Here is a 25466-nt window from a genome sequence, read left to right as displayed (position 1 = left end):
GACACTTAGGTTACTTCCATGTCCTGGCTATTGTAAATAGAGCTGCAATGAACATTGTGGTACATGACTCTTTTTGAAGTCTGGTTTTCTCAGGGTATATGCCCAGTAGTGGGATTGCTGGGTCATATGGTAGTTCTATTTTTAGATTTTAAAGGAACCTCCATACTGTTCTCCATAGTGGCTGTACCACTTTACATTCCCACCAACAATGCAAGAGAGTTCCCTTTTCTCTACACTCCCTGCAGCATTTATTGTTAGTAGATTTTTTAATGATGGCCATTCTGACCGGTGTGAGATGATATCTCATTGTAGTTTTGATTTGCATTTCTCTAATGATTAGTGACGTTGAGCATCCTTTCATGTGTTTGTTGGTAATCTGTATATCTTCTTTGGAGAAATGTCTGTTTAGGTCTTCTGCCCATTTTTGGATTGGGTTGTTTGTTATTTTGATATTGAGCTGCATGAGCTGCTTGTAAATTTTGGAGATTAATCCTTTGTCAGTTGCTTCGTTTGCAAATATTTTCTCCCATTCTGAGTGTTGTCTTTTCGTCTTGTTTATGTTTTCCTTTGCTGTGCAAAAGCTTTAAAGTTTCATTAGATCCCATTTGTTTATTCTTGTTTTTTTTCCATTTCCGTAGGAGGTGGGTCAAAAAGGATCTTGCTGTGATTTATGTCAGAGTGTTCTGTCTATGTTTTCCTCTAAGAATTTTATAGTGTCTGGTCTTATATTTAGGTCTTTAATCCACTTTGAGTTTACTTTTGTGTATGGTGTTAGGGAGTGTTCTAATTTCATTCTTTTACATGTAGCTGTCCAGTTTTCCCAGCACCACTTGTGGAATAGGCTGTCTTTTCTCCTTTGTATATCCTTGCCTCTTTTATCAAAGATAAGGTGACCATATGTGCGTAGGTTTATCTCTGGGCTTTCTGTCTTGTTCCATTGATGTATGTTTCTGTTTTTGTGCCAGTACCATACTGTCTTGATTACTGTAGCTTTGTACTGTAGTCTGAAGTCCAGGAGCCTGATTCCTCCAGCTCCATTTTTCTTTCTCAAGGTTGCTTTGGCTATTCAGGGTCTTTTGTGTTTCCATACAAATTGTGAAATTTTTTGTTCTAGTTCTGTGAAAAATGCCATTGGTATTTTGATAGAAATTGCACTAAATCTGTAGATTGCTTTGGGTAGTAGAGTCATTTTCACAATGTTGATTCTTCCAATCCAAGAACATGGTATATCTCTCCATCTATTTGTATCATCTTTAATTTCTTTCATCAGTGTCTTATAGATTTATGCATACAGGTCTTTTGTCTCCTTAGGTAGGTTTATTCATAGGTATTTTATTCTTTTTGTTGCAGTGGTAAATGGAAGTGTTTCCTTAATTTCCCTTTCAGATTTTTCATCATTAGTGTATAGGAATGCCAGAGATCTCTGTGCATTAATTTTGTATCCTGCAACTTTACCAAATTCGTTGATTAGCTCTAGTAGTTCTCTGGTAGCATCTTTAGGATTCTCTATATATAGTATCATGTCATCTGCAAAGAGTGACAACTTTACTTCTTTTTCCAATTTGGATTCCTTTTATTTCTTTTTTTTTCTCTGATTGCTGTGGCTAAAACTTCCAAAACTATGTTGAATAACAGTGGTGAGAGTGGACATCCTTGTCTTGTACCTGATCTTAGAGGAAATGGTTTCAGGTTTTCACCATTGAGAATGATGTTGGCTGTGTGTTTGTCATATATGGCCTTTATTATGTTGAGGTAAGTTCCCTCTGTGCCTACTTTCTGGAGGGTTTTTTATCATAAACAGGTGTTGAATTTTGTCAAAAGCTTTTTATGCATCTATTGAGATGATGATATGGTTTTTCTCCTTCAATTTGTTAATATGGTTTTTCACATTGATTGATTTGTGTACATTGGTAAATCCTTGCATTCCTGGGATAAACCCCATTTGATCGTGGTGTATGATCCTTTTAATGTGTTATTGGATAATGTTTGCTAGTATTTTGTTGAGGATTTTTGCATCTATGTTCATCAGTGATATTGGCCTGTAGTTTTCTTTCTTTGTGGCATCTTTGTCTGGTTTTGGTATCAGGGTGATGGTGGCCTCGTAGAATGAGTTTTGGAGTGTTCCTCCTTCTGCTGTATTTTGGAAGAGTTTGAGAAGGATAGGTGTTAGCTCTTCTCTAAATGTGATAGAATTTGCCTGTGAAGCCATGTGGTCCTGGGCTTTTGTTTGTTGGAAGATTTTAAATCACAGTCTCAATTTCAATGCTTCTGATCAGTCTGTTTATATTTTCTGTTTCTTCCTGGTTCAGTCTCAGAAGGTTGTGCTTTTCTAAGAATTTGTCCATTTCTTCCAGGCTGTCCATTTTATTGGCATATAGGTGCTTGTAGTAATCTCTCAAATCCTTTGTATTTCTGCAGTGTCAGTTGTTACCTCTCCTTTTTCATTTGTAATTCTATTGATGTGAGTCTTCTCCCTTTTTTTCCTGATGAGTCTGGCTAAAGGTTTATGAATTTTGTTTGTCTTCTGAAAGAACCAGCTTTTAGTTTAATTGATCTTGGCTGTCATTTCCTTCATTTCTTTTTCATTTATTTCTGATCTGATCTTTATGATTTATTTCCTTCTGCTAAGTTTGGGGGTTTTTTTTTGTTCTTTCTCTAATTGTTTTAGGTGTAAGATTAGGTTGTTTTCTTAGATGTTTCTTGTTTCTTGAGCTAGGATTGTATTGCTATAAACTTCCCTCTTAGAACGGCTTTTGCCACATCCCGTAGGTTTTGGGTCTTCGAGTTTTCTTTGTCATTTGTTTCTAGGAATTTTTTGATTTCCTCACTGGTCTCTTGGTTTATTAAGTAGTGTATTGTTTAGTCTCCATGTGTTTGTATTTTTTACAGATTTTTCTCCTGTAATTGATATCTAGTCTCATAACACTGTGGTCAGAAAAGATACTTGATATGATTTCAGTTTTCTTAAATTTACCGAGGCTTGGTTTGTGACCCAGGCTATGATCTGTCCTCGGGAATGTTCCATGAGCACTTGAGAAGAAAGTGTATTCTGTTGTTTTTGGATGGAATGTCCTGTAAATATAAATTAATTTGATATTTACAAATTAATTGTTTAATTAATGTGTTTAATGTGTCATTTAAAGCTTGTGTTTCCTTATTTATTTTCTTTTTGGATGATCTGTCCATTGGTGAAAGTAGGGTGTTAAAGTCCCCTACTATGATTGTGTTACTGTTGATTTCCCCTTTTATGGCTGATAGCATTTGCCTTATGTATTGAAGTGCTCCTATGTTGGATGCATAAATACTTAAGATTGTTATATCTTCTTGGATTGATCCCTTGATCATTATGTAGTGTCCTTCTGTGTCTCTTGTAATGATCTTTATTTTAAAGTCTATTTTGTCTGATATGAGAATTGCTGCTCCAGCTTTCTTTTGATTTCCACTTGCATGGAATATCTTTTTTCATCCCCTCATTTTCAGTCTGTATGTGTCCCTAGGTGTGACGTGGGTCTCTTGTAAACAGCATATATATGGGTCTTTTTGGTATCCATTCAGCCAGTCTATGTCTTTGGTTGAAGCATTTAATCCGTTTACATTTAAGGTGCTTATTGATATGTATGTTCCTATTACCATTTTCTTAATTGTTTTGGGTTTGTTGTAGGTCTTTTCCTTCTCTTGTGTTTCCTGCTTCAAGAAGTTCCTTTGGCATTTGTTGTAAAGCTGGTTTGGTGGTGCTGAATTCTCTTAGCTTTTGCTTGTATGTAAAGGTTTTAATTTCTCTGTTGAATCTGATGAGATCCTTGCTGGGTAGGGTAATCTTGGTTGTAGGTTTTTCCCTTTCATCACTTTAAATATGTCCTGCCACTCCCTTCTGGCTTGCAGAGTTTCTATTGAAAGATCAGCTGTTAACCTTATGGGGATTCCCTTGTATGTTGTTTTTCCCTTGCTACTTATAATATTTTTTCTTTGTATTTAATATTTGATACTTTGATTAATATGTGTCTTGGCGTGTTTTTTCTTGGATTTATCCTGTATGAGACTCTCTGTGCTTCCTGGACTTGATTAACTATTTCCTTTCCCATATTAGGGAAGTTTTCAACTATAATCTCTTCAAATATTTTCTCAGTCCCTTTCTTTTTCTCTTCTTCTTCTGGGACTCCTATAATTTGAATGTTGGTGCGTTTAATGTTGTCCCAGAGGTCTCTGAGACTGTCCTCCATTCTTTTCATTCATTTTTCTTTATTCTGCTCTGCAGTAGTTATTTCCATTATTTTATCTTCCAGGTAACTTATCTGTTCTTCTGCCTCAGTTATTCTGCTATTGATTCCTTCTAGAGAATATTTAATTTCATTTATTGTGTTGTTCATCATTGTTTGTTTGCTCTTTGGTTCTTCTAGTTCCTTGTTAAACGTTTCTTGTATTTTCTCCATTCTATTTCCAAGATTTGGGATCATCTTTACTATCATTACTCTGAATTCTTTTTCAGGTAGACTGCCTATTTCCTCTTCATTTCTTTGGTCTGGTGGGTGTTTACCTTGCTCCTTCATCTGTTGTGTGTTTCTCTGTCTTCTCATTTTGCTTAACTTACTGTGTTTGGGGGTCTCCTTTTCGCAGGCTGCATGTTCATAGTTCCCATTGTTTTTGGTGTCTGTCCCCAGTGGCTAGGGTTGGTTCAGTGGGTTGTGTAGGCTTCCTGGTGGTGGGGACTGGTATCTGTGTTCTGGTGGATGAGGCTGGATCTTGTCTTTCTGGTGGGCAGGACCGCGTCTGGTGGTGTGTTTTGGTGTGTCTGTGACCTTATTATGATTTTAGACAGCCTCTCTGCTAATGGGTGGTGTTGTCTTCCTGTCTTCCTAGTTGTTTGGCATAGGGTGTCCAGCACTGTAGCTTGCTGGTCATTGAGTGGAGCTGGGTTTTAGCGTTGAGATGGAGATCCCTGGGAGAGCTTTTGCCATCTGATATTACATGGAGCTTGGAGGTCTATGGTGGACCAATGTCCTGAACTCAGCTTTCCCACTTCACAGGCTCAGGTCTGACCTCTGGCCGGAGCACCAAGACCCTGTCAGCCACACGGCTGGAAGAAAAGGGAGAAAAAAGGAAAGAAAGAAAAAATAAAATAAAGTTATTAAAATAAAAAATTTTTTAAATTATTAAAAATGAAAAACATTAAAAAGTAATAAAGAAAAGAAAGAAGAGAGCAAACCAAAATACAAATCCACCAATGATAGCAAGCGCTAAAAACTATACTAATAAAACAAACAAACAAAAAGAACACAACAAAGAAAACGGACAGACAGAACCCTAGGATAAATGGTAAAAACAAAGGTATACAGGCAGAAATCACACAAAGAAATATACACATGCACACTCCAAAAAGGGAAAAAGGAAAATATATATATATATATTTAAAAAAAAGGAAGAGAGCAACCAAATCAATAAACAAGTCTACCAATAATAATAAACTCTAAATAGTAAACTAATGTAAAGATAAAACCAGAAAGAAATTAGATGCAGAAAGCAAACCCCAAGTCTACAGTTGCTCCCAAAGTTCACCACCTCAATTTTGGGATGATTTGTTGTCTACTTCGGTATTCCACAGATACAGGGTACATCAAGTTGATTGTGGAGATTTCATCTGCTGCTCCTGAGGCTGCTGGGCGAGATTTCCCTTTCTCTTCTTTGTTCGCACAGCTTCTGGGGTTCAGCTTTGGATTTGGCCCCGCCTATGCATGTAGGTCACCTGAGGGCATCTGTTCTTCGCTCAGACAGGACGGGGTTAAAGGAGCAGCTGATTAGAGGGCTCTGGCTCACTCATACGAGGGGCAGGGAGGGGTACGGAATGCGGGGACAGCCTGCAGTGGCACAGGCTGGTGTGACGTTGCAACAGCCTGAGGTGCACCATGTGTTCTTCCGGAGAAGTTGCCTCTGGATCATGGGACCCTGGCAGTGGTGGGCTGCACAGGCTTCTGGGAGGGGAGGTGTGGATAGTGACCTGTGCTTGCACACAGGCTTCTCAGTGGCTGCAGAAGCAGCCTTAGCGTTTCATGCCCGTCTCTGGTGTCCGTGCTGATAGGCACGGCTTGTGCCCGTCTCTGGACCTCATCTAGGTGGTGCTCTGAATCCCCTCTCCTCGTGCACACCGAAACAGTGGTCCCTTGCCTCTTAGGCAGTTCCAGACTTTTCCCCGGACTCCCTCCCGGCTAGCCGTGGCGCACTAGCCCCCTTCAGGCTGTGTTCATACAGCCAACCCCAGTCCTCTCCCTGGGATCTGACCTCCGAAATCTGAGCCTCAGCTCCCATCCCCTACCTGCCTTGGTGGGTGAGCAGGCAAGCCTCTCAGGCTGGTGAGTGCTGGTCAGCCCCGATCCTCTCTGCGGGAATCTGTCCACTTTGCCCTCTGCACCCCTGTTGCTGAGCTCTCCTCCGTGGCTCCGAAACATCCCCCCCGCCCACCCCGTCTCTACCAGTGAAGGGGCTTCCTAGTGTGTGGAAACGTTTCCTCCTTCACTGCTCTCTCCCAGAGGTGCAGGTCCCAACCGTATTCTTTTGTCTCTGTTTTTTCTTTTGCCCTACTCACATACGTGCGGAGTTTCTTGCCTTTTGGGAAGTCTGAGGTCTTCTGCCAGCGTTCAGTAGGTGTTTTGTAGGAGCAGTTACACATGTAGATGTATTTCTGATGTATTTGTGGGGAGAAAGATGATCTCCACGTCTTAGTCCTCTGCCATCTTGAGGGTCTCCCCTGTTCTTATTTTGTAATGTATGCATTTAGTGCTATAAGTTTTTGTCTCAGTCCTGAGAAGCATTATAAGTAGGATTTTTATTTTCATTCAGTTCACTATGATTTTCCTTGAGAATTCCTATTCCATGGATTATTTAGAAGTACGCTATTTATTTCAAGTGTTTAGAGATTTTCCTGTTATCCTGTTACTGACTTCTAGTTTGATCCCATTGTGGTAGGAGAACACACTCTTATGATTTTAATCCTTTTACATGTACTGAGGTTTGTTTTATGGCTCAGAACATGGTGTATCAGTATACATTCCATGGCACTTGAAACGTATATATTCTGCTATTGTTGGATTGGGTGTTCTGTCAATGTCTGATTCTGTTTTGATTAATGGTGTTGAGTTCTTCTAGTTCTTTGCTAAGTTTTTTTTAAAATTTATTTTACTTTTGGCTGTGTTGGATCTTCATTGCTGCATGCGGGCTTTCTCTAGTTGCAGCGAGCAGGGGCTCGTTGTGTTGCACGGGCTTCTCATTGCAGTGGCTTCTCTTGTTGTGGAGCATGGGCTCTAGGTGTGCATGCTTCAGTAGTTGTGGCACGTGGGCTTAGTTGCTGCACGGCATGTGGGATCTTCCCAGACCTGGGCTTGAACCCGTGTCCCCTGCATTGGCAGGTGGATTCCTAACGACTGCGCCACCAGGGAAGCCCCTTCGCTAATTTTTTGCGTAGCTCTCTATCAGCTGTTGTGAGAAGGGTGTTGAAGTCTCCAACTGTAATTGTGAATTTGTCCATTTCTCCTTTCAGTTCTATGAGCTTTTGTTTCACATGTTCTGCAGTTCTGCTGTTTGCATATATTTAGTATGCAAATATATTTATATTTGCAGTACCTTTAGTCTGAAATCAAGGTGTTAGCAGGTCCATGTTCTTCCTGAAGGCTCTAGGGGAAGAAGCTTTCTTGCCTTTTCTAGCTTCTGGTGGCTCCTGGCAATACTTGGTGCTCCTAGACTTGAAGCTGTAGCACTGTAGTCTCTGTTTTCATGCAGCTTTATTTTCTCTGAGTGTCCTCTCCTCTTCTTATATGGACACCAGACATTTGATTTATCTCCCTGATCCGGTGTGACCTTACCTTAAACAGATTGTATTTGCAAACATCCCATTTCCAAATAAGGTTACATTCCGAGATTCTGAGTGGACCTGAGTTTTTGAGGAGATACTATTCAACTCACTAAACTGAGCAAGTTTTTTTTTCCTCATATCTGCAGTTGCATAGTCAGAAACCTTCAAAGTCTCTTAAGCCTCTAGACTCCTTGAGCCATTTTGACTTTCAGAGCCTCATGTTGAAATTTTTGAGATTCTTGCCTAATTCTGAGATTTTTGCCTTTCTAAAATACAGACTACAGAGCCTTACCCTTATTGTTGACCTTAAACTCTTAAGATAACATGATGACTTTCTGTCAGGTTTCCATTATTCTCATTTTTTTCCTTTTAAGTCAGAGAGACAGTTTTCCTAGTTACTTCCTCTACTAACACTGAGTATAGCAAGAAGTTGACACATGCTGTGCTCTTCCTCAAATGAGATTTTTAGTAGATCTGAGTCGAGACTAACTTTTTTTTTTTTGAATTGCATGAGAAACATCTTGAATTTTGAATTTTACTCTGTGGATTTAGGGGCACTAGAGATTTTTGGACAGGGAGGTAAAGTGGTTAATCTGCAGGATGGTGAGTAGTTGATGGGTACTGGACGCATGGAGACAGCAGGGAGTCTGTTGGGGTTGCACGTGAATCATCTGGAGAGCTTGTTAAAATGCAGATGTATTAGCTTTGGGGTCTGAGAGTCTGCATTTATGAAAAACTGTTGCTGCTGGTCTAGTGACCACACTTTAAGTAGCTAAGATTCATGATGTGCTAGAGAAATTCCGGTGTTTTAATCTCACCAACTGTAGGCTACAGTTGAGTCCAGATTTCAAGTGGACAAACCCAGTAGCCCATGGGCACCACTTCCAGGTGTCTCAGCTAACATTTTAAATCCTTAATCTTGGGTGAATATACCCATAACAATAAATTCAGCCCTACCCAAGCACATATTTTGTCCTCCTTTGTCTAATAACCCTATAATCTGTTCCCATTCGTGCACTCTGGAATTCTGCTGATACAAATTGGAAAGATCCTACAACTCTGGTGTATATGCTGGTCTCCCATAGCCAGCCTTGTACTTAGACTCCTAGGCCAAGCTGGGATCTTATTCCTCTTAGTGGCCTGAAGGTAGTAAATAGTGGAGGTGGTGCTGAGGAGAATGGGCATCTCAGTTTTTTTTTTTTTTTTGCGGTACGCGGGCCTCTCACTGTTGTGGCCTCTCCCGTTGCGGAGCACAGGCTCCGGACGCACAGGCTCAGCGGTCATGGCTCACAGGCCGAGCCGCTCCACGGCATGTGGGATCCTCCCGGACCGGGGCACGAACCCGTGTCCCCTGCATCGGCAGGCAGACTCTCAACCACTGCGCCACAAGGGAAACCCAGCATCTCAGTTTTTATGCTAGAGAAGGCTGCTTGGAAGGAGGGAGAAGGAAAACTGCTTTTTTCAGCAGAAAGGTTTTGGGGTTTTGGGATTCAAAGTTAGGCTTCCTCTTAGTTTACACATCCCCATCCCAAGACACAGAGTCCCACTTCTCAACCTTTGCCCTTATCTTCAATCTGGCAGGGTTGTACTTTTAAATGGCATTGCACATCTGCAAACCATACACATAGGCATAGGACTAGATCCTCAGCCAGATCTCTCATGGAGCATTAAGGTTGCTAAATGAAGACATGTTCAAAGAACTAGATGCCTTGAAGTTATATACTGTTTATGTAAACACTATAGTTTTTTTCCTTCGTTAATTTTTAAAATGAGAATGAGTAAAGAAAGTTGAAATAATTTCTTTGAATGTATGAATTGCCATTTTTTAGTCAGTGGATGTTTAGAAGGGCCTTTAATGTCCGAGATGCTGTGTCGTATTGACAGTAGATTCATATGTTGTTGATCATTAACTTTTTTTTTTTTTTTTTTTTTTTTACAGAAACTTATTGGAGAAGTGTTTAATATTGTGAGCCAACAGTCTACTGCTCGACCTGGCTGCATTATTGAGCTCAATGCAATAACCAACCAAGTAAAACCATGCTTGTGAATTGGTGTTACTAACATACTTTATCCCAGAGTGCTTAATATGCATAAGATACACAGTTGAACCTTGAACAACTTGGGGGTTAGGAGCACTGACCCTTCTCACTATAGAAAATCCACGTGTAACTTACGGTCAGCTTTCTGGATCCTCAGTTCTGCATCTGCATATACAGTTAACTGCAGATTGAGTAGTACTGTAATAGTGACGATTGAAAAAATTTCCTACGTAAGGGGACCTGTGCCGTTCAAGAGTCAACTGTATTTCATTGCAGAATAGTTCTCTTGTTCGCTACTAAATATAGCCAACTTCTCTAGATTTCCTTAGTGAAAATCTCCAATGATTTACGAATTCTTTTTCTCCAGTTGAATTGTATCTGTAGCCTTATTTCCTGTTTAAAGGTCATTTGATTCAGTCAGGGAAGCCATGAAGGAAAATACAGTACAGCTGCATAGAGGCATGGTTTGTGGTTTTTCTTTTTATATTGTTACTCATTTCAACTCAGTAGATGGTGACATCAGCTTTAAGGGTGTTTGCTTTGTTAGGCTGAGTATTAGATATTTTTATGAGATCCATTAAAATGAAGATAGAAGTAGGATCAAAGTATGCATTTACTTTCTAAGTACAGGTCTTTCGTGTAGGCAGTGTTCTTTCCTAGCCCCTACCTAGAAATGAAGGAGAACCCTTCCCTCTACAGGGAGTTTGTAAATCCCATCATAGCCCTCATATTTGTTTCTTCAGGATCATGTTTATGGACTGAAGGGGATAGAAGTAATACATTCATTCCAAATATGAAAAAAGGTTACTTTGATGAGGAAGTTACCAACTATTTTCAAACAAGGAAATGAAGAAAGAGCCAACCATATTTAAAAACAAATACAGTGTTATGTCATTATTTTTCCATGATGCCTTGCACATTCTGTTAGGGAAAATGTAATAATTTCCACCAATGTAGAGAAATGACCACATCAGCTCTTGGCAACAGAAATGTGGCTGCCAGACTCAAATTACTAACGCCTCCTAGGAAACCCTTAACTTGTGATTTCCTTTTTTTCACTCTGTAGGGATATGAGAGAAGAGTGTATTAGCTTCAACCCATAAATGTCTTAATTTTTAATGAACTGCGAGTTAAATTCATTTCCCCAGTGTAGCCCCTTCTCTACTCTGTACCATGGGATATTATTACAGACCTCTTTCGCCTAGCATTTTGCTTTTTACTTCATACTTTTTGAAGATTTTTCCCTTTCCATTTGTGGCTATCTTTATCACAGGGCTGGTAAACTGCAAGCACTGTTAAATGGCTTAGGCTTATAAATCATTCTATGTTTCCCATGTGCTGTATGATTTCTGTACCCATGAAAGCGTCACCCTTCCCTTTTCTTTCATTTATTCTTCTTCCCTGGGGAAGGTGACCTTTTATGCTATGAACGTGAAGGGATTTTTTTTATGTTTCTGTATGGAGAGACATAAAAGTACCTTATAACTTTCATAAAAATTTTGTGGGTCAACCTAATGTCATAGTCATTTTATTTCCTTCTGTCAGTACTATGAAAGGAGGCTGATTTGCTTTATTCTCTAAGATTATAGCCCATACATTCAGTGCCAAGGTTATCATAGCTGCTTGCCTTCCTTGAAATCTGTGGGGCAGCCATCAAATTGTCTTGACCTACTTCCGTAATAAGCTTTTGTTTGGATTTAGCCTTTCCTTGAATTTCAGTTCACTTTTGTGATTCTAAGTAGCTATTTGTGATTATCTTTACTCTTCTTCTCTGTGTGGTTCCAAACATGATTTTGTAGCATCAGCTGACTGTGATGTTTCATCTATTCTTTTAGAAATCTTAGTTACTTAAATGTAAATACATTTCTTCAGAGATGTGTCATTCCTACTGGCTGTTATAGGATCCTTCATAATTCCCACTAGACAGACTTATTGGAAATACTTTGAGGACCTTTCTGGTTTTTTTTGTTTTTTGTTTTCAAGTAGAATTAGAAAAAGAACCTATGGTAGTGTGCTTAATATGGTCTGCATGGCCTTCTCCAGCCAGTCATGAGACCTGATATTTTTGAACTCAGAGTGGCCTAGGTTACTTAAGTTTGTTTTTTTTTTTTTTTAAGATGCAAACCTGTTGATTTGTTTTTACTAGAGTTTCACAGTTCTGCTGTTGACTATAGCATCTTTGAAAGTAATTTATCTAATGATTTTTTTTCTCTTGCTTTTTCCACTCTAATTAGTCATTCTATAAAGAATAGAAATTGTTAGAGAGTTTGTTTTTTTTTTTTCTATTTTATATTAGGGTTCTTGGGGAGGTAGTGGGTGGAAGATACAGAATTTCAAAGATAAAACTTTACTTTTTTCATATTTGTAGTGTGGCTCAAATACACAGTTGCTTCATGTGTTTCAAGAAGACTTCATTAGAGGATATAAACCACATAAGGAAGATATGGAGAAAAAGGAAACAGAAATATTTTTTCAACCATCACAAGGTATTGTTAAAAAATAGTCTTGGGGCTTCCCTGGTGGCGCAACGGTTGAGAGTCCGCCTGCCAATGCAGGGGACGCGGGTTCGTTCCCCGTCCGGGAGGATCCCACATGCCGCGGAGCGGCTGGGCCTGTGAGCCATGGCCGCTGGGCCTGCGCGTCGGACCCTGTGCTCTGCAACGGGAGAGGCCGCAACAGTGAGAGGCCCGCGTACCGCAAAAAAAAAAAAAAAAAAAAAAAAAAAATAGTCTTGAGGGGCTTCCCTGGTGGCACAGTGGTTGAGAGTCCGCCTGTCAATGCAGGGGACATGGGTTCGTGCCCCGGTCTGGGAAGATCCCACATGCCGCGGAGCGGCTGGGCCCGTGAGACATGGCCGCTGAGCCTGCGCGTCCGGAGCCTGTGCTCCGCAACAGGAGAGGCCGCGGCAGTGAGAGGCCCGCATACCGCAAAAAAAGAAAAAAAACAACAACACAGTTTGTAAAAAATAGTCTTGAGTTCAATACCTTAATCTTAGAAAACCTCCAAACTTTCATTGAGTATGGATCTTTATATCTAAAGTCATCGCTCGTGATTTTTGGCAAATGCTCTAGTTCTATCAGAATTGCTTTTTTGTAGGTGAAGAACACATGAGGGTAAAAATTATATTTTGAAAGACAGGTTCTCTGGTGACATAGCCTTTTAAGAAATGTTATTTATGAAACCTAGTTTAATTGTTTAAAAACTTAACTTCAGTTGTTCAACTCTACAATTAAATTGTTTTGATTGGTAGTAAGTATCCTTCTGGTATCTTAAGGAAGCCAATTAATATAAGTTTACTAAAGATTATTGATAAATATAGGAGGGAGATATTATGTTGTATGGTATACCAGGAAGCTTAGGTACGCTTAGGTATTACGTTGTATGGTATGCCAGGAATTAAAGGTACCATCTCATAGTTTTCCTCTCTGAAGGGTTGTATTTCTTTCTTCTTCTTGTGGAAGAAAGTAGTTCTCCTAAGACCTTTCAAGAACAAACCATATGATATTTAAACTTTATTATTTAGCTTTAAATATTCCTTTTAGAAGTTATACTTTGTAATTATAAAACTTGCATGTTCTATTTGAAAATTAAATTTGAAAATAGAACATACTGAGTAGAATACTTTCTGTATGAAGGTAGGAAAGACATGTCCTACTTTAAGAATTCATTTTCTGTGATTAATAGTTTTTAGTTTACAAAGGGTTTCCAGATACTTTATCTCATTTGGTTATAGATTATAAGTATCCAGAAGGACATATTTAATTTTCTTAGTATAAGAAAATGTATAGTCATTTAAGGAAGATATTTCTACTGAATTTGTACAGTTAATTTCGTTTTCTTTAGTGGAAAATCAGAATGAGTTCTGTCTTCTGTGAGGCTTAGCTCAAACATCTTTTCACCCCTCAGACTAATAATTTTTTCCCTTTCATGCATTTTTCTTCATAGATCAGAACTTTTCTTCTAAGTTATTCAGTTTTCACGTTCAGTTTTATTTCACTGTCACTATAGCATAACAGTACTGTATAGATTTAAAATGTGCTTTTCCATAGTATTTCACCTTTACTTGGGTTAAATTTTTTATACGCTTTCCTGCAAATCTAACTATCAATTATCATGCTATTTCTAACAGGGAATACATGCCAACCTACTAGAAAACAATGCTTATATAAGGTTGGTATTTTTTAAATAATGTTTTTAATTGGAAGACCTGCATTTAAAAATATTATTTTATTTCCCTCTTTTGAGACATATATATTTATATTTTTTGGCTTGTGGGATCTTAGTTCCCCAATCAGGGATTGAACCTGGACCCATGGCAGTGAAAGCACCAAGTCCTAACCACTGGACCACCAGGGGATTCCCTTGATATTTCTTTTTCTTTTTTTCTTTTTGTTGGGATATAGTTGCTTTACCATGTTGTGTTAGTTTCTGCTGTACAGCAAAGTGAATCAGCTATATGTATACATATATCCCCTCTTTTTTGGATTTCCTTCCCATTTAGGTCACCACAGAGCACTGAGTAGAGTTCCTTATGCTATATAGCAGGTTCTCATTAGTTATCTATTTAATACATATTAGTGTATATATGTCAATCCCAGATATTTCTTTATGTCACTGTGAAATCAGGCTGAAAGATTTCCTGATGCTTTTCTTGGTTTTCCTTTAGTTTTTGTACAAAGTTTCTCTTGATTTTATAGCTGTTCTCTTAAGGGACTTGAAATGTGTATTTCTCCTCTTCCCTGACCCTGCTGTATTTTGTACTTTCTAAGTTTTAGTTAAAAATTAATTACTCTTTTAATTAAGAAAAGTGCCAGTTACAGACAAAAGTAGAGTGCATAGTTAAATGAACCTTCCTATGCCCATAACTTAGATTGATGACTTTAAGATTTTGTCACCTGCTTTACCTACCCTATTTTCTTTTCTTTTCCTTTTTTCCTGAAATATTTTAAAGCAAACTCAGCCATCATATTGCTTCGCTCCTGTGTACTTTATGCATTTTTAAAATGACTTTCTTACATGTGTGCTGTTATCACATTGATAAAATAACAAAATTTCTCAGAATTCTGTAATAACTAGTCCATAGATTTACTTCATTTAATTGTCTCCAAAAAATGTCAGGGTTATTTGTTCTTAATTTGTTTGGATCCATATCCATATAGAGTCCACACATTGTGTTTCATTTTTTAAGAGTCTTTTAAGCTAAAGTAATCCCCCTTTATACTCTTACCAGGCCACAGACTTGTTTTAGAGAAAGTTATTTTATAGGAATTTCTCTGACCAGTTACTTGTGACGTCATTTAAAATTTTTCCTGTAAAGTGCAAATTACCTCTGTAGACTTGATTTGACCCAGATTCAACTTCTAGGTGTTGTTTTGTTCATCATAGAAGGTCATAAGAAAGAACATAATGTTAGGATGTCTCATTTTTAGTGATGCTAAGATTCAGAAAATTCACCTGGTGGCACCAGTGTAAAATTTGCCAGAAATCTATTATCTCATGGTTTCTTCCATTGGTATTGTTGCTTTCCAATCAATTATTTCATTAAGGATTGCACAAGTGTGATTTTCTAGTTTTATCAGTTCTCATTTATTTATTAGCTGGAAAGCATTTGTAAGGAAAAGCTTTCCCTTATCAATGGCAGCTTTTTGGCTATTTTGAAATAGAGTTATTTTTAGGAAAGTGCTTAGTTCTTTCCCTTTAATTGATGATTTCAAAGGAGTTTGTGCCCAGGTTGCTGCTAGCGGTTACGGATGAATTTATTGTTGTTGTTGTCTTTCTTTTTATTTTGTGAATCATTATGAACCCATTTTAGAAAAACTACTGAAGAATAATACATATACAAAGATGTACTCCTATCACTCATGAATTTTTATGTACTTAGCATATTTCAGTCAGTTTGCAGCCATAATTCTAATTCTCACATTGTCCTGTATTAGGCTAGTGAAGACCCTTTCAAGTTGGTCCTGAGTCCTTTTGACACAACCTCATTATTTTTCATAGTTTCCTTTCTTTCAGGCACAGCAAGATATGCCAGGCTTATCTTCTAGATAGCCTTTGCAAGAATGGAGTCATCCCTCCAAACTGTTCCTTTCAATGGAGCATGGTATTTAGAGGCCACAGTTTGAGTTTTAGCAATGCTCATTGCCAATGAGTTGCCATTATGGGTTTTCTTCTCTTTTTTCTCCTCCATCCCTTCCTTCCTTCCTTTTTTACCAAATGAAAGAGCCTTTAAATTCTATACTACTTTACAATTTTCAAAAGTTTCACACCCATAATTTCATATAATGTATTGGTTTTCATTTTTAAAGAAAGTTTTTGTTGTCCTTTGTAGATCTCATTTTCATATATGAAAAATGCAGTTGTCAGTAGGGAACATTATGTTCACAAATAATGTCTTTTCATAAAAAATGCATAAAATTTCTAAAAAGTCTCTCCTGCACCACCATCATTGGCCCTCCACCCATAACTATTAATTTTTTAAAAAAATGCTATTTTACATATAGAAAAAGCAGGATACATGTTTACTTCATTCTTTCCATTTAATTGCCAATTTTCCAATTAAGGAGTTAGTGCCTCAGTTACTTCAGGGGGCATCCAGTGAGGCTGACTTGCTCCTGTTCTTTTTCTCCCTCTCTTGCTCTTGCATTCTCTCTCTGTGTCTTTCTCTTCCTTTCTCTCTTCCTTTCAGTTCTTCCTTCTGGTCCTCTTGTCCTTCCTTTCCTTTTTTTCTTATGTGCCCTCTCTCTTTTGGTATTCTTATGAACTCAATGTGTTTTAATAAATTGTATTCATTTTTATTCTTTGATGCTCAAATTGTCCCATCTTTGACCAATAGGTATATCCCTTCATGTTCGCTTTTGTACTTTTGATGTAACCCTGTTAGTCTTTGATAGCCACCTAACTTTTAGCACAAAAGTTATATAAAACTCTTGTATACATCTATTCTTCCCTTTCCTCCCAACTTCTATACATATCAAGAGATTTTGTTTAAAATGTCTTTCTCTTAACCCTATAGAAACACGTTAACTTAAATATTCTTTTCCTTTAACAATAGGATATCGACCACCACCATTTTCAGAAAAGTTCTTTCTAGTAGTAATTGAAAAGGACAGCAATAATTGCTCTGTTCTCCACATGTGGCACCTTCATCTTAAATCTGTTCAGGCATGTTTAGGTAAGTAATTATATTACAGTTTTATGTAGAGATGATATGAAATAAATTCATTTTACTGGATATGCTTTAGGTTGGTTAATTCTTTAAAATGAAGATCCAGTGAACTATAAAATTGAGTTGCTGAATTGAAGTATGTATAGGCCGAACTTTTAATTACAAGGCCATAAATCATTAATGAAACAGGTTAATCTAAAAGCATACCAGTCAACGGGCACGTTAGACATACTGAAAAAAAAAGTTTGATTATTTTTTAATTAATATTTATTAAATGCATATTATGACTCTGTTCTAGATACCATGTCTCTATAAATCAGTTTTGCCCATAGAATTAATACTGTATCTTTTTGTTGGTTAATACACACTGCCATCTGATACCATGCACGTTAGCTTTAGCATCACTAAAAGAAGGACATTTGCTATTTAGAAAATGTGATTGAGCATCTGATGTTCAAAAGGGGAGCTGGTTTCGTAGAATATTAGGAAACGCAGCAGTGATTAAAAAAATTATTTCAGCCATGCTTTTGCTATACATATTCATATTGATGTCTTAGCAAATTAGAAGATCTGTAATATGAAGTACAGAAATTGATTATAAATCTTTCTTTTTAAAACAAACTTACTTTTTGAGAGATACTTGTTTAAATGAAGAAATGCATAGTTAGCCATATCAAACTGAATCTACTTTAAACTGATTAACCCAAAATATTTGAGTTTTGAAAATATTTTATTATTTCTGATGGTTACATAATTTTAATGATTTTATACGCACTAAACATTTAATACAGAGAAATAATAATGTATATGTCTTTTGTTCTCTTCGTAATCCACATTATCACATAACTGTGTAAATAGCAGTTCTAACTGGCCCATGAACTGGGACTGGAAAAGCCAAATGAACCTTTACTGTGCCTAGTTGAGCCTAATCTTCTTGTGGTAGGAGGAATCCAAAAAAATTTTCAAAGCCTTTGGAGTTAATTCTTGGCGTTACATGTTCCACAGGAATGCAAGAGTAGAGGGATCTATTGATAAAAGCTTGTCAGGAAGAGAATTTTATTTTTATTTTTTTTAATTGAGGTAACATTGGTTTGTAAAATTATATAAGTTTCATGTGTATAGCATTCTAATCTAACTTCTGTATACACTACAGTGTGCTCACCACCAAAAGTATAGTTTCCATCTGTCACCATAGAGTTGACTCCCTTTACCCATTCTGCCCTTCCCCACCCCCTTTCCCCTCTGGTAACCACCAATCTGTTCTCTGTATCTGTGTGTTAGTCTTTGTTTTGTTTTGTTTGTTCACTTACAACTTTAAAAAACTATTCCACATATGAGTGGAACCATGCAGTATTTGTCTTTCTCCGTCTGACTTATTTCACTTAGCATAATACCCTCCGGGAAGAGAATTCTTAACCCACCAGGGAATATAGTATTTTCTAGAGTTGGGCACAGAGCCAGGAATGGTTCTGAAGAGATTAATAGAGGTAGCAACAGATCCTTGTGGTAGGATAGGAATCATGTGATGCCTTCTGTCCCCCTGCTTATGAAGGAAGTATCCCACTGCTCTTCCCCTCAGGTCTGGGCTAGTGTAGAGTTGCCTTGCTTACTCTGTTGGTGACAGCAGTAAAAGGTCACAAACAGTAAGATTACAGTGGAAGCAAACAAATCATATGCTATCTTTAGCTTTGACATAAAGCATCTATCTTGTGGTTCTAAAATGTTCAGCAGATTTAACACGGTGTACATTGCCATTAAAGCTGATACGTGAATTTAGCAGTGTGTTGAAAATCCTGGCAAAGGGTGAAGCGATAGACTAGACTTACATTTAGGTGGGGAAGGAACATTTGGAGTACCTTCTAGGTACCAGGCACTGAGATAGGTGCTTTATATATGTGAGATAGATGTTACCTTCAGTTTACTAACGGAATAATATTAAGTAACTTGACCAAATGACACATCTAGTTTGTCACAGACTAAGTTTCAAAATTAGGTCTTCTGGCTTTAAAGCCTTTCTTTTGCTTTTTCCCCCTGCTCTTATTTTCTTTCTTTGCATGAGATATATGCATTAGAAAATTGCCTGGTTTACAGAAAGAGAAATGACTCAGTTCAGCCTTATTTTACAGGTGAGAAAATAACTAGAGATGATGAAGTACCTTGCTTCAGGCAACATGTCTAGTTAGTTTTAGAGTAGGAGTAGTATTTCTGTCTTCTGACTACTGATTCAAGTTTGTCGTCTTATTCTATTTTACAAAAAATGTTTTCACATTTCTTATTTAGTGGTCTGCCATTATAAAAGAGATTGACATATTTAAAATCCGCCAGAAGCAAAAGGGGATTGATTATTATCTGTCCGTATTCTGGTGCTACTCGGGATGTATAAAGCTAATAAGACCTCATCCTTGCCCTTGATGAATTCATAGTCGAATGGCGGGGAGGGAGGTGGACATACAAATAAATAAATGTGATGCAAAGTATCTCTTACATATAGCAGAAGCACAGATAACGAAATCTGCTTAGAGATTTACACTCCACCTGAATGTGAAAGCTGGAAGCTTTGTGGACAAAGATCAAGGTCAATATGCTTACAAAGCCATTCAACTAATACTATCTTAAATTTGTTTGGAACTTTTATATGTTCTTGAGATCTTGTTTATTATCTTGTTTCAGCACTTGATAGTTAGTAGGCTGGTATTTTAATGTCTTCTTTACCGCTAGCTAATTTTATGACCTAAGGAAAATCATTAAGCTTTCCAAGTTTAAATTTCTTCATCTATTAAGTGAGGCTGTACCTTGTTATGTCTCAAAGTTTGATTTATGACCCATCTGTTTCAGAAACACCTTGGCTGCTTTTTAATGCAGATTTATGGGATCTACCCCAAAACAACTGAGTCAGTGTTTCTGTGGTTAGGCCTGAGAACCTTCATGTTAAAAGTTCCTCAAGCTTTTGATGTGTTTTAAAGGTTGAGAACACTGGGCTAGAGAACTTGTTTTTTCTCTAGATCTTACATGTTGTGATTCTTCACTGACAGTATCCCTATGATGCAATTGCTGATGCTAAGAAAGAGTAAAATAGTTTAAAAAAAAAATTCTATCAAGGTAACTGAGCAAAAGTTTGAAAATTGATCTTGTCTCCAGAACACTTTTAAGAAACCATGTTTCTTAAATCACCACAAAATATTATTCTAGCTCATGTAGTGATGATACTAATGTATTTCTTAATTTCTTAATTTCTTTTCAAAGCTAAAGCTTCAGAAGGTGTTTCATCAGAGAGTCTACTTTCAGTCCCTGGACAGAAGAACATAGACTCTTCTCCAGAAACCTCTCCTAGTGTGAGCCCCATGCCACATTCTTCATCAATCGCCAACCTTCAAACTGCTAGTAAACTGATTCTGAGTTCTAGACGGGTATATAGCCAACCTCTTGATCTCCCGGTAGGAGTTGAAGTAATAAGAGCAACGCCTTCAGCAGGTAACATAACTTTAAGACTGGACAGTTGTAGCTCAGAGCAATCTTCAGTGCGTAAAATGGGTGAACTCTTCTGAAATATGTGCAGAGTTGACACTGAAATAAAGATTTGTTTTCTACTAATGATACCTCTATTTAGAAACATGTCTATTTTAGAAATAATTTCCTGTGATAAATGTAATCAGCTTGACAGAAAATAGTGTGAATGTTTTAATGCAAGGTTTCTTGCCTCTGCTGTGATTTCCTATAAATAGGAATACTGTGATAGTGAAATTGCAAAGAAAAATATGGTCATATGTGAATTATTGAAGCTTTTTTTTTTTTTCCTAAACATCTTTATTGGGGTATAATTGCTTTACAATGGTGTGTTAGTTTCTGCTTTATAACAAAGTGAATCAGCTATACATATACATATGTTCCCATATGTCTTCCCTCTTGCGTCTCCCTCCCTCCCACTCTCCCCATCCCACCCCTCCAGGCTGTCACAAAGCACCGAGCTAATATCCCTGTGCCTTGCGGCTGCTTCCCCCTAGCTATCTACCTTACTACGTTTGTTAGTGTGTATATGTCCATGACTCTCTCTCGCCCTGTCAAAACTCACCCTTCCCCATCCCCATATCCTCAAGTCCGTTCTCCAGTAGGTCTGCGTCTTTATTCCTGTCTTACCCCTAGGTTCTTCATGACATTTTTTTCCCTTAAATTCCATATATATGTGTTAGCATACGGTATTTGTCTTTTTCTTTCTGACTTACTTCACTCTGTATGACAAACTCTAGGTCTATCCATCTCCTTACAAATAGCTCAATTTCATTTCTTTTTAAGGCTGAGTAATATTCCATTGTGTATATGTGCCCCATCTTCTTTATCCATTCATCCGATGATGGGCGCTTAGGTTGTTTCCATCTCCGGGCTATTGTAAATAGAGCGGCAATGAACATTTTGGTACATGACTCTTTTTGAATTTTGGTTTTCTCAGGGTATATGCCCAGTAGTGGGATTGCTGGGTCATATGGTAATTCTATTTGTAGTTTTTTAAGGAACCTCCGTACTGTTCTCCATAGTGGCTGAACCAATTCACATTCCCACCAGCAGTGCAAGAGTGTCCCCTTTTCTCCACACCCTCTCCAGCATTTATTGTTTCTAGATTTTTTGATGATGGCCATTCTGACTGGTGTGAGATGATATCTCATTGTAGTTTTGATTTGCATTTCTCTAATGATTAATGATGTTGAGCATTCTTTCATGTGTTTGTTGGCATTCTGTATATCTTCTTTGGAGAAATGTCTATTTAGGTCTTCTGCCCATTTTTGGATGGGGTTGTTTGTTTTTTTGTTATTGAGCTGCATGAGCTGCTTGTAAATTTTGGAGCTTAATCCTTTGTCAGTTGCTTCATTTGCAAATGTTTTCTCCCATTCTGAGGGTTGTCTTTTGGTCTTGGTTATGGTTTCCTTTGCTGTGCAAAAGCTTTGAAGTTTCATTAGGTCCCATTTGTTTATTTTTGTTTTTATTTCCATTACTCTAGGAGGTGGGTCAGAAAGGATCTTGCTGTGATTTATGTCATAGAGTGTTCTTCCTATGTTTTCTTCTAAGAGTTTGATAGTTTCTGGCCTTACATTTAGGTCTTTAATCCATTTTGAGCTTATTTTTGTGTATGGTGTTAGGGAGTGATCTAATCTCATACTTTTACATGTACCTGTCCAGTTTTCCCAGCACCATTTATTGAAGAGGCTGTCCTTTCTCCACTGTACATTCCTGCCTCCTTTATCAAAGATAAGGTGTCCATATGTGCGTGGGTTTATCTCTGGGCTTTCTATCCTGTTCCACGTATCTATCTTTCTGTTTTTGTGCCAGTACCATACTGTCTTGATTACTGTTGCTTTGTAATATAGTCTGAAGTCAGGGAGCCTGATTCCTCCAGCTCCTTTTTTCATTCTCAAGATTGCTTTGGCTATTCGGGGTCTTTTGTGTTTCCATACAAATTGCGAAATTTATTGTTCTAGTTCTGTGAAAAATGCCAGTGGTAGTTTGATAGGGATTGCATTGAATCTGTAGATTGCTTTGGGTAGTAGAGTCATTTTCACAATGTTGATTCTTCCCATCCAAGAACATAGTATATCTCTCCATCTATTTGTATCATCTTTAATTTCTTTCATCAGTGTCTTATAGTTTTCTGCATACAGGTCTTTCGTCTCCTTAGGTAGGTTTATTCCTAGATATTTTATTCTGTTTGTTGCAATGGTAAATGGGAGTGTTTTCTTGATTTCACTTTCAGATTTTTCATCATTAGTATATAGGAATGGCAGAGATTTCTGTGCATTAATTTTGTATCCTGCTACTTTACCAAATTCATTGATTAGCTCTAGTAGTTTTCTGGTAGCATCTTTAGGATTCTCTATGTATAGTATCATGTCATCTGCAAACAGTGACAGCTTTACTTCTTCTTTTCCGATTTGGATTCCTTTTATTTCCTTTTCTTCTCTGATTGCTGTGGCTAAAACTTCCAAAACTATGTTGAATAAGAGTGGTGAGAGTGGGCAACCTTGTCTTGTTCCTGATCTTAGTGGAAATGCTTTCAGTTTTTCACCATTGAGGATGATGTTTGCTGTGGGCTTGTCATATATGGCCTTTATTATGTCGAGGAAAGTTCCCTCTATGCCTACTTTCTGGAGGGTTTTTATCATAAATGGGTGTTGAATTTTGTCGAAAGCTTTCTCTGCATCTATTGAGATGATCATATGGTTTTTCTCCTTCAATTTGTTAATATGGTTTATCACATTGATAGATTTGCGTATATTGAAGAATCCTTGCACTCCTGGAATAAACCCCACTTGTTCATGGTGTATGATCCTTTTAATGTGCTGTTGGATTCTGTTTGCTAGTATTTTGTTGAGGATTTTTGCATCTATGTTCATCAGTGATATTGGCCTGTAGTTTTCTTTCTTTGTGACATCCTTGTCTGGTTTTGGTATCAAGGTGATGGTGGCCTCGTAGAAGGAATTTGGGAGTGTTCCTCCCTCTGCTATATTTTGGAAGAGTTCGAGAAGGATAGGTGTTAGCTCTTCTCTAAACGTTTGATAGAATTCACCTGTGAAGCCATCTGGTTCTGGGCTTTTGTTTGTTGGAAGGTTTTTAATCACAGTTTCAATTTCAGTGCTTGTGATTGGTCTGTTCATATTTTCTATTTCTTCCTGATTCAGTCTTGGCAGGTTGTGCATTTCTAAGAATTTGTCCATTTCTTCCAGATTGTCCATTTTATTGGCATAGAGTTGCTTGTAGTAATCTCTCATTTTTTTTATTTCTGCAGTGTCAGTTGTTACTTCTCCTTTTTCATTTCTAATTCTATTGATTTGAGTCTTCTCCCTTTTTTTCTTGATGAGTCTGGCTAGTGGTTTATCTATTTTGTTTATCTTCTCAAAGAACCAGCTTTTAGTTTTATTGACCTTTGCTATCGTTTCCTTCATTTCTTTTTCATTTATTTCTGATCTGATTTTTATGATTTCTTTCCTTCTGCTAGCTTTGGGGTTTTTTTGTTCTTCTTTCTCTAATTGCTTGAGGTGCAAGGTTAGGTTGTTTATTCGAGATGTTTCCTGCTTCTTAAGGTGGGCTTGTATTGCTATAAACTTCCCCTTAGAACTGCTTTTGCTGCATCCCATAGGTTTTGGGTCGTTGTGTCTCCATTGTCGTTTGTTTCTAGGTATTTCTTTATTTCCTCTTTGATTTCTTCAGTGATCACTTCATTATTAAGTAGTGTATTGTTTAGCCTCCATGTGTTTGTATTTTTTACAGATCTTTTCCTGTAATTGATATCTAGTCTCATGGCGTTGTGGTCAGAAAAGATATTTGATACAATTTCAGTTTTCTTAAATTTACCAAGGCTTGATTTGTGACCCAAGATATGATCTATCCTGGAGAATGTTCCATGAGCACTTGAGAAAAATGTGTATTCTGTTGTTTTTGGATGGAGTGTCCTATAAATATCAATTAAGTCCATCTTGTTTAATGTATCATTTAAAGCTTGTGTTTCCTTATTTATTTTCATTTTGGATGATCTGTCCATGGGTGAAAGTGGGTGTTAAAGTCCCCTACTATGAATGTGTTACTGTCGATTTCCCCTTTTATGGTTGTTAGTATTTGCCTTATGTATTGAGGTGCTCCTATGTTGGGTGCATAAATATTTACAATTGTTATATCTTCTTCTTGGATTGATCCCTTGATCATTATGTAGTGTCCTTCTTTGTCCCTTTTAATAGTCCTTATTTTAAAGTCTATTTTGTCTGATACGAGAATTGCTACTCCAGCTTTCTTTTGGTTTCCATTTGCATGGAATATCTTTTTCCATCCCCTTACTTTCAGTGTGTATGTGTCTCTAGGTCTGAAGTGGGTCTCTTGTAGACAGCATATATAAGGGTCTTGTTTTTGTATCCATTCAGCCAATCTGTGTCTTTTGGTGGGAGCATTTAATCCATTTACATTTAAGGTAATTATCGATATGTATGTTCCTATTCCCATTTTCTATATTGTTTTGGGTTCGCTACTATAGGTCGTTTCCTTCTCTTGTGTTTCTTGTCTAGAGAAGTTCCTTTAGCATTTGTTGTAAAGCTGGTTTGGTGGTGCTGAACTCTCTCAGCTTTTGCTTGTCTGTAAAGGTTTTAATTTCTCCATCAAATGTGAATGAGATCCTTGCTGGGTAGAGTAGTCTTGGTTGCAGGCTTTTCTCCTTCATCACTTTCAGTATGTCCTGCCACTCCCTTCTGGCTTGTAGGGTTTCTGCTGAGAGATCAGCTGTTAACCTTATGGGGATTCCCTTGTGTGTTATTTGTTGTTTTTCCCTTGCTGCTTTTAATATGCTTTCTTTGTATTTAATTTTTGACAGTTTGATTAATATGTGTCTTGGCGTATTTCTCCTTGTATTTATCCTGTATGGGACTCTCTGTGCTTCCTGGACTTGATT

General features: G+C 37.6%; 1 protein-coding gene across 8 annotated transcripts in view; it reads left to right on the top strand.

Moving 5' to 3' along the window:
- The window catches only part of DMXL2 (Dmx like 2), a 178019-nt gene that overhangs the window by 77634 nt on the left and 74919 nt on the right, over window positions 1–25466 (top strand). For 6 of the 8 annotated variants that reach the window (XM_065871502.1, XM_065871500.1, XM_065871503.1 and 3 more), the window contains 4 exons: window positions 9780–9869; window positions 12248–12365; window positions 16934–17053; window positions 20291–20518. In XM_065871502.1, the coding sequence (XP_065727574.1) occupies window positions 9780–9869; window positions 12248–12365; window positions 16934–17053; window positions 20291–20518 (556 nt within the window). The remainder of the gene's footprint in view (window positions 1–9779; window positions 9870–12247; window positions 12366–16933; window positions 17054–20290; window positions 20519–25466) is intronic. The other 2 variants (XM_065871506.1, XM_065871505.1) reach the window with 1 other exon arrangement.

This window comes from Phocoena phocoena, chromosome 2 (genome assembly GCF_963924675.1).
Source record: "Phocoena phocoena chromosome 2, mPhoPho1.1, whole genome shotgun sequence".
In the NCBI taxonomy this organism is placed as follows: domain Eukaryota; kingdom Metazoa; phylum Chordata; class Mammalia; order Artiodactyla; family Phocoenidae; genus Phocoena; species Phocoena phocoena.
The sequence above is the reverse complement of the archived record's forward strand: the minus strand, read 5'-3'. Positions and strand labels throughout refer to the sequence as shown.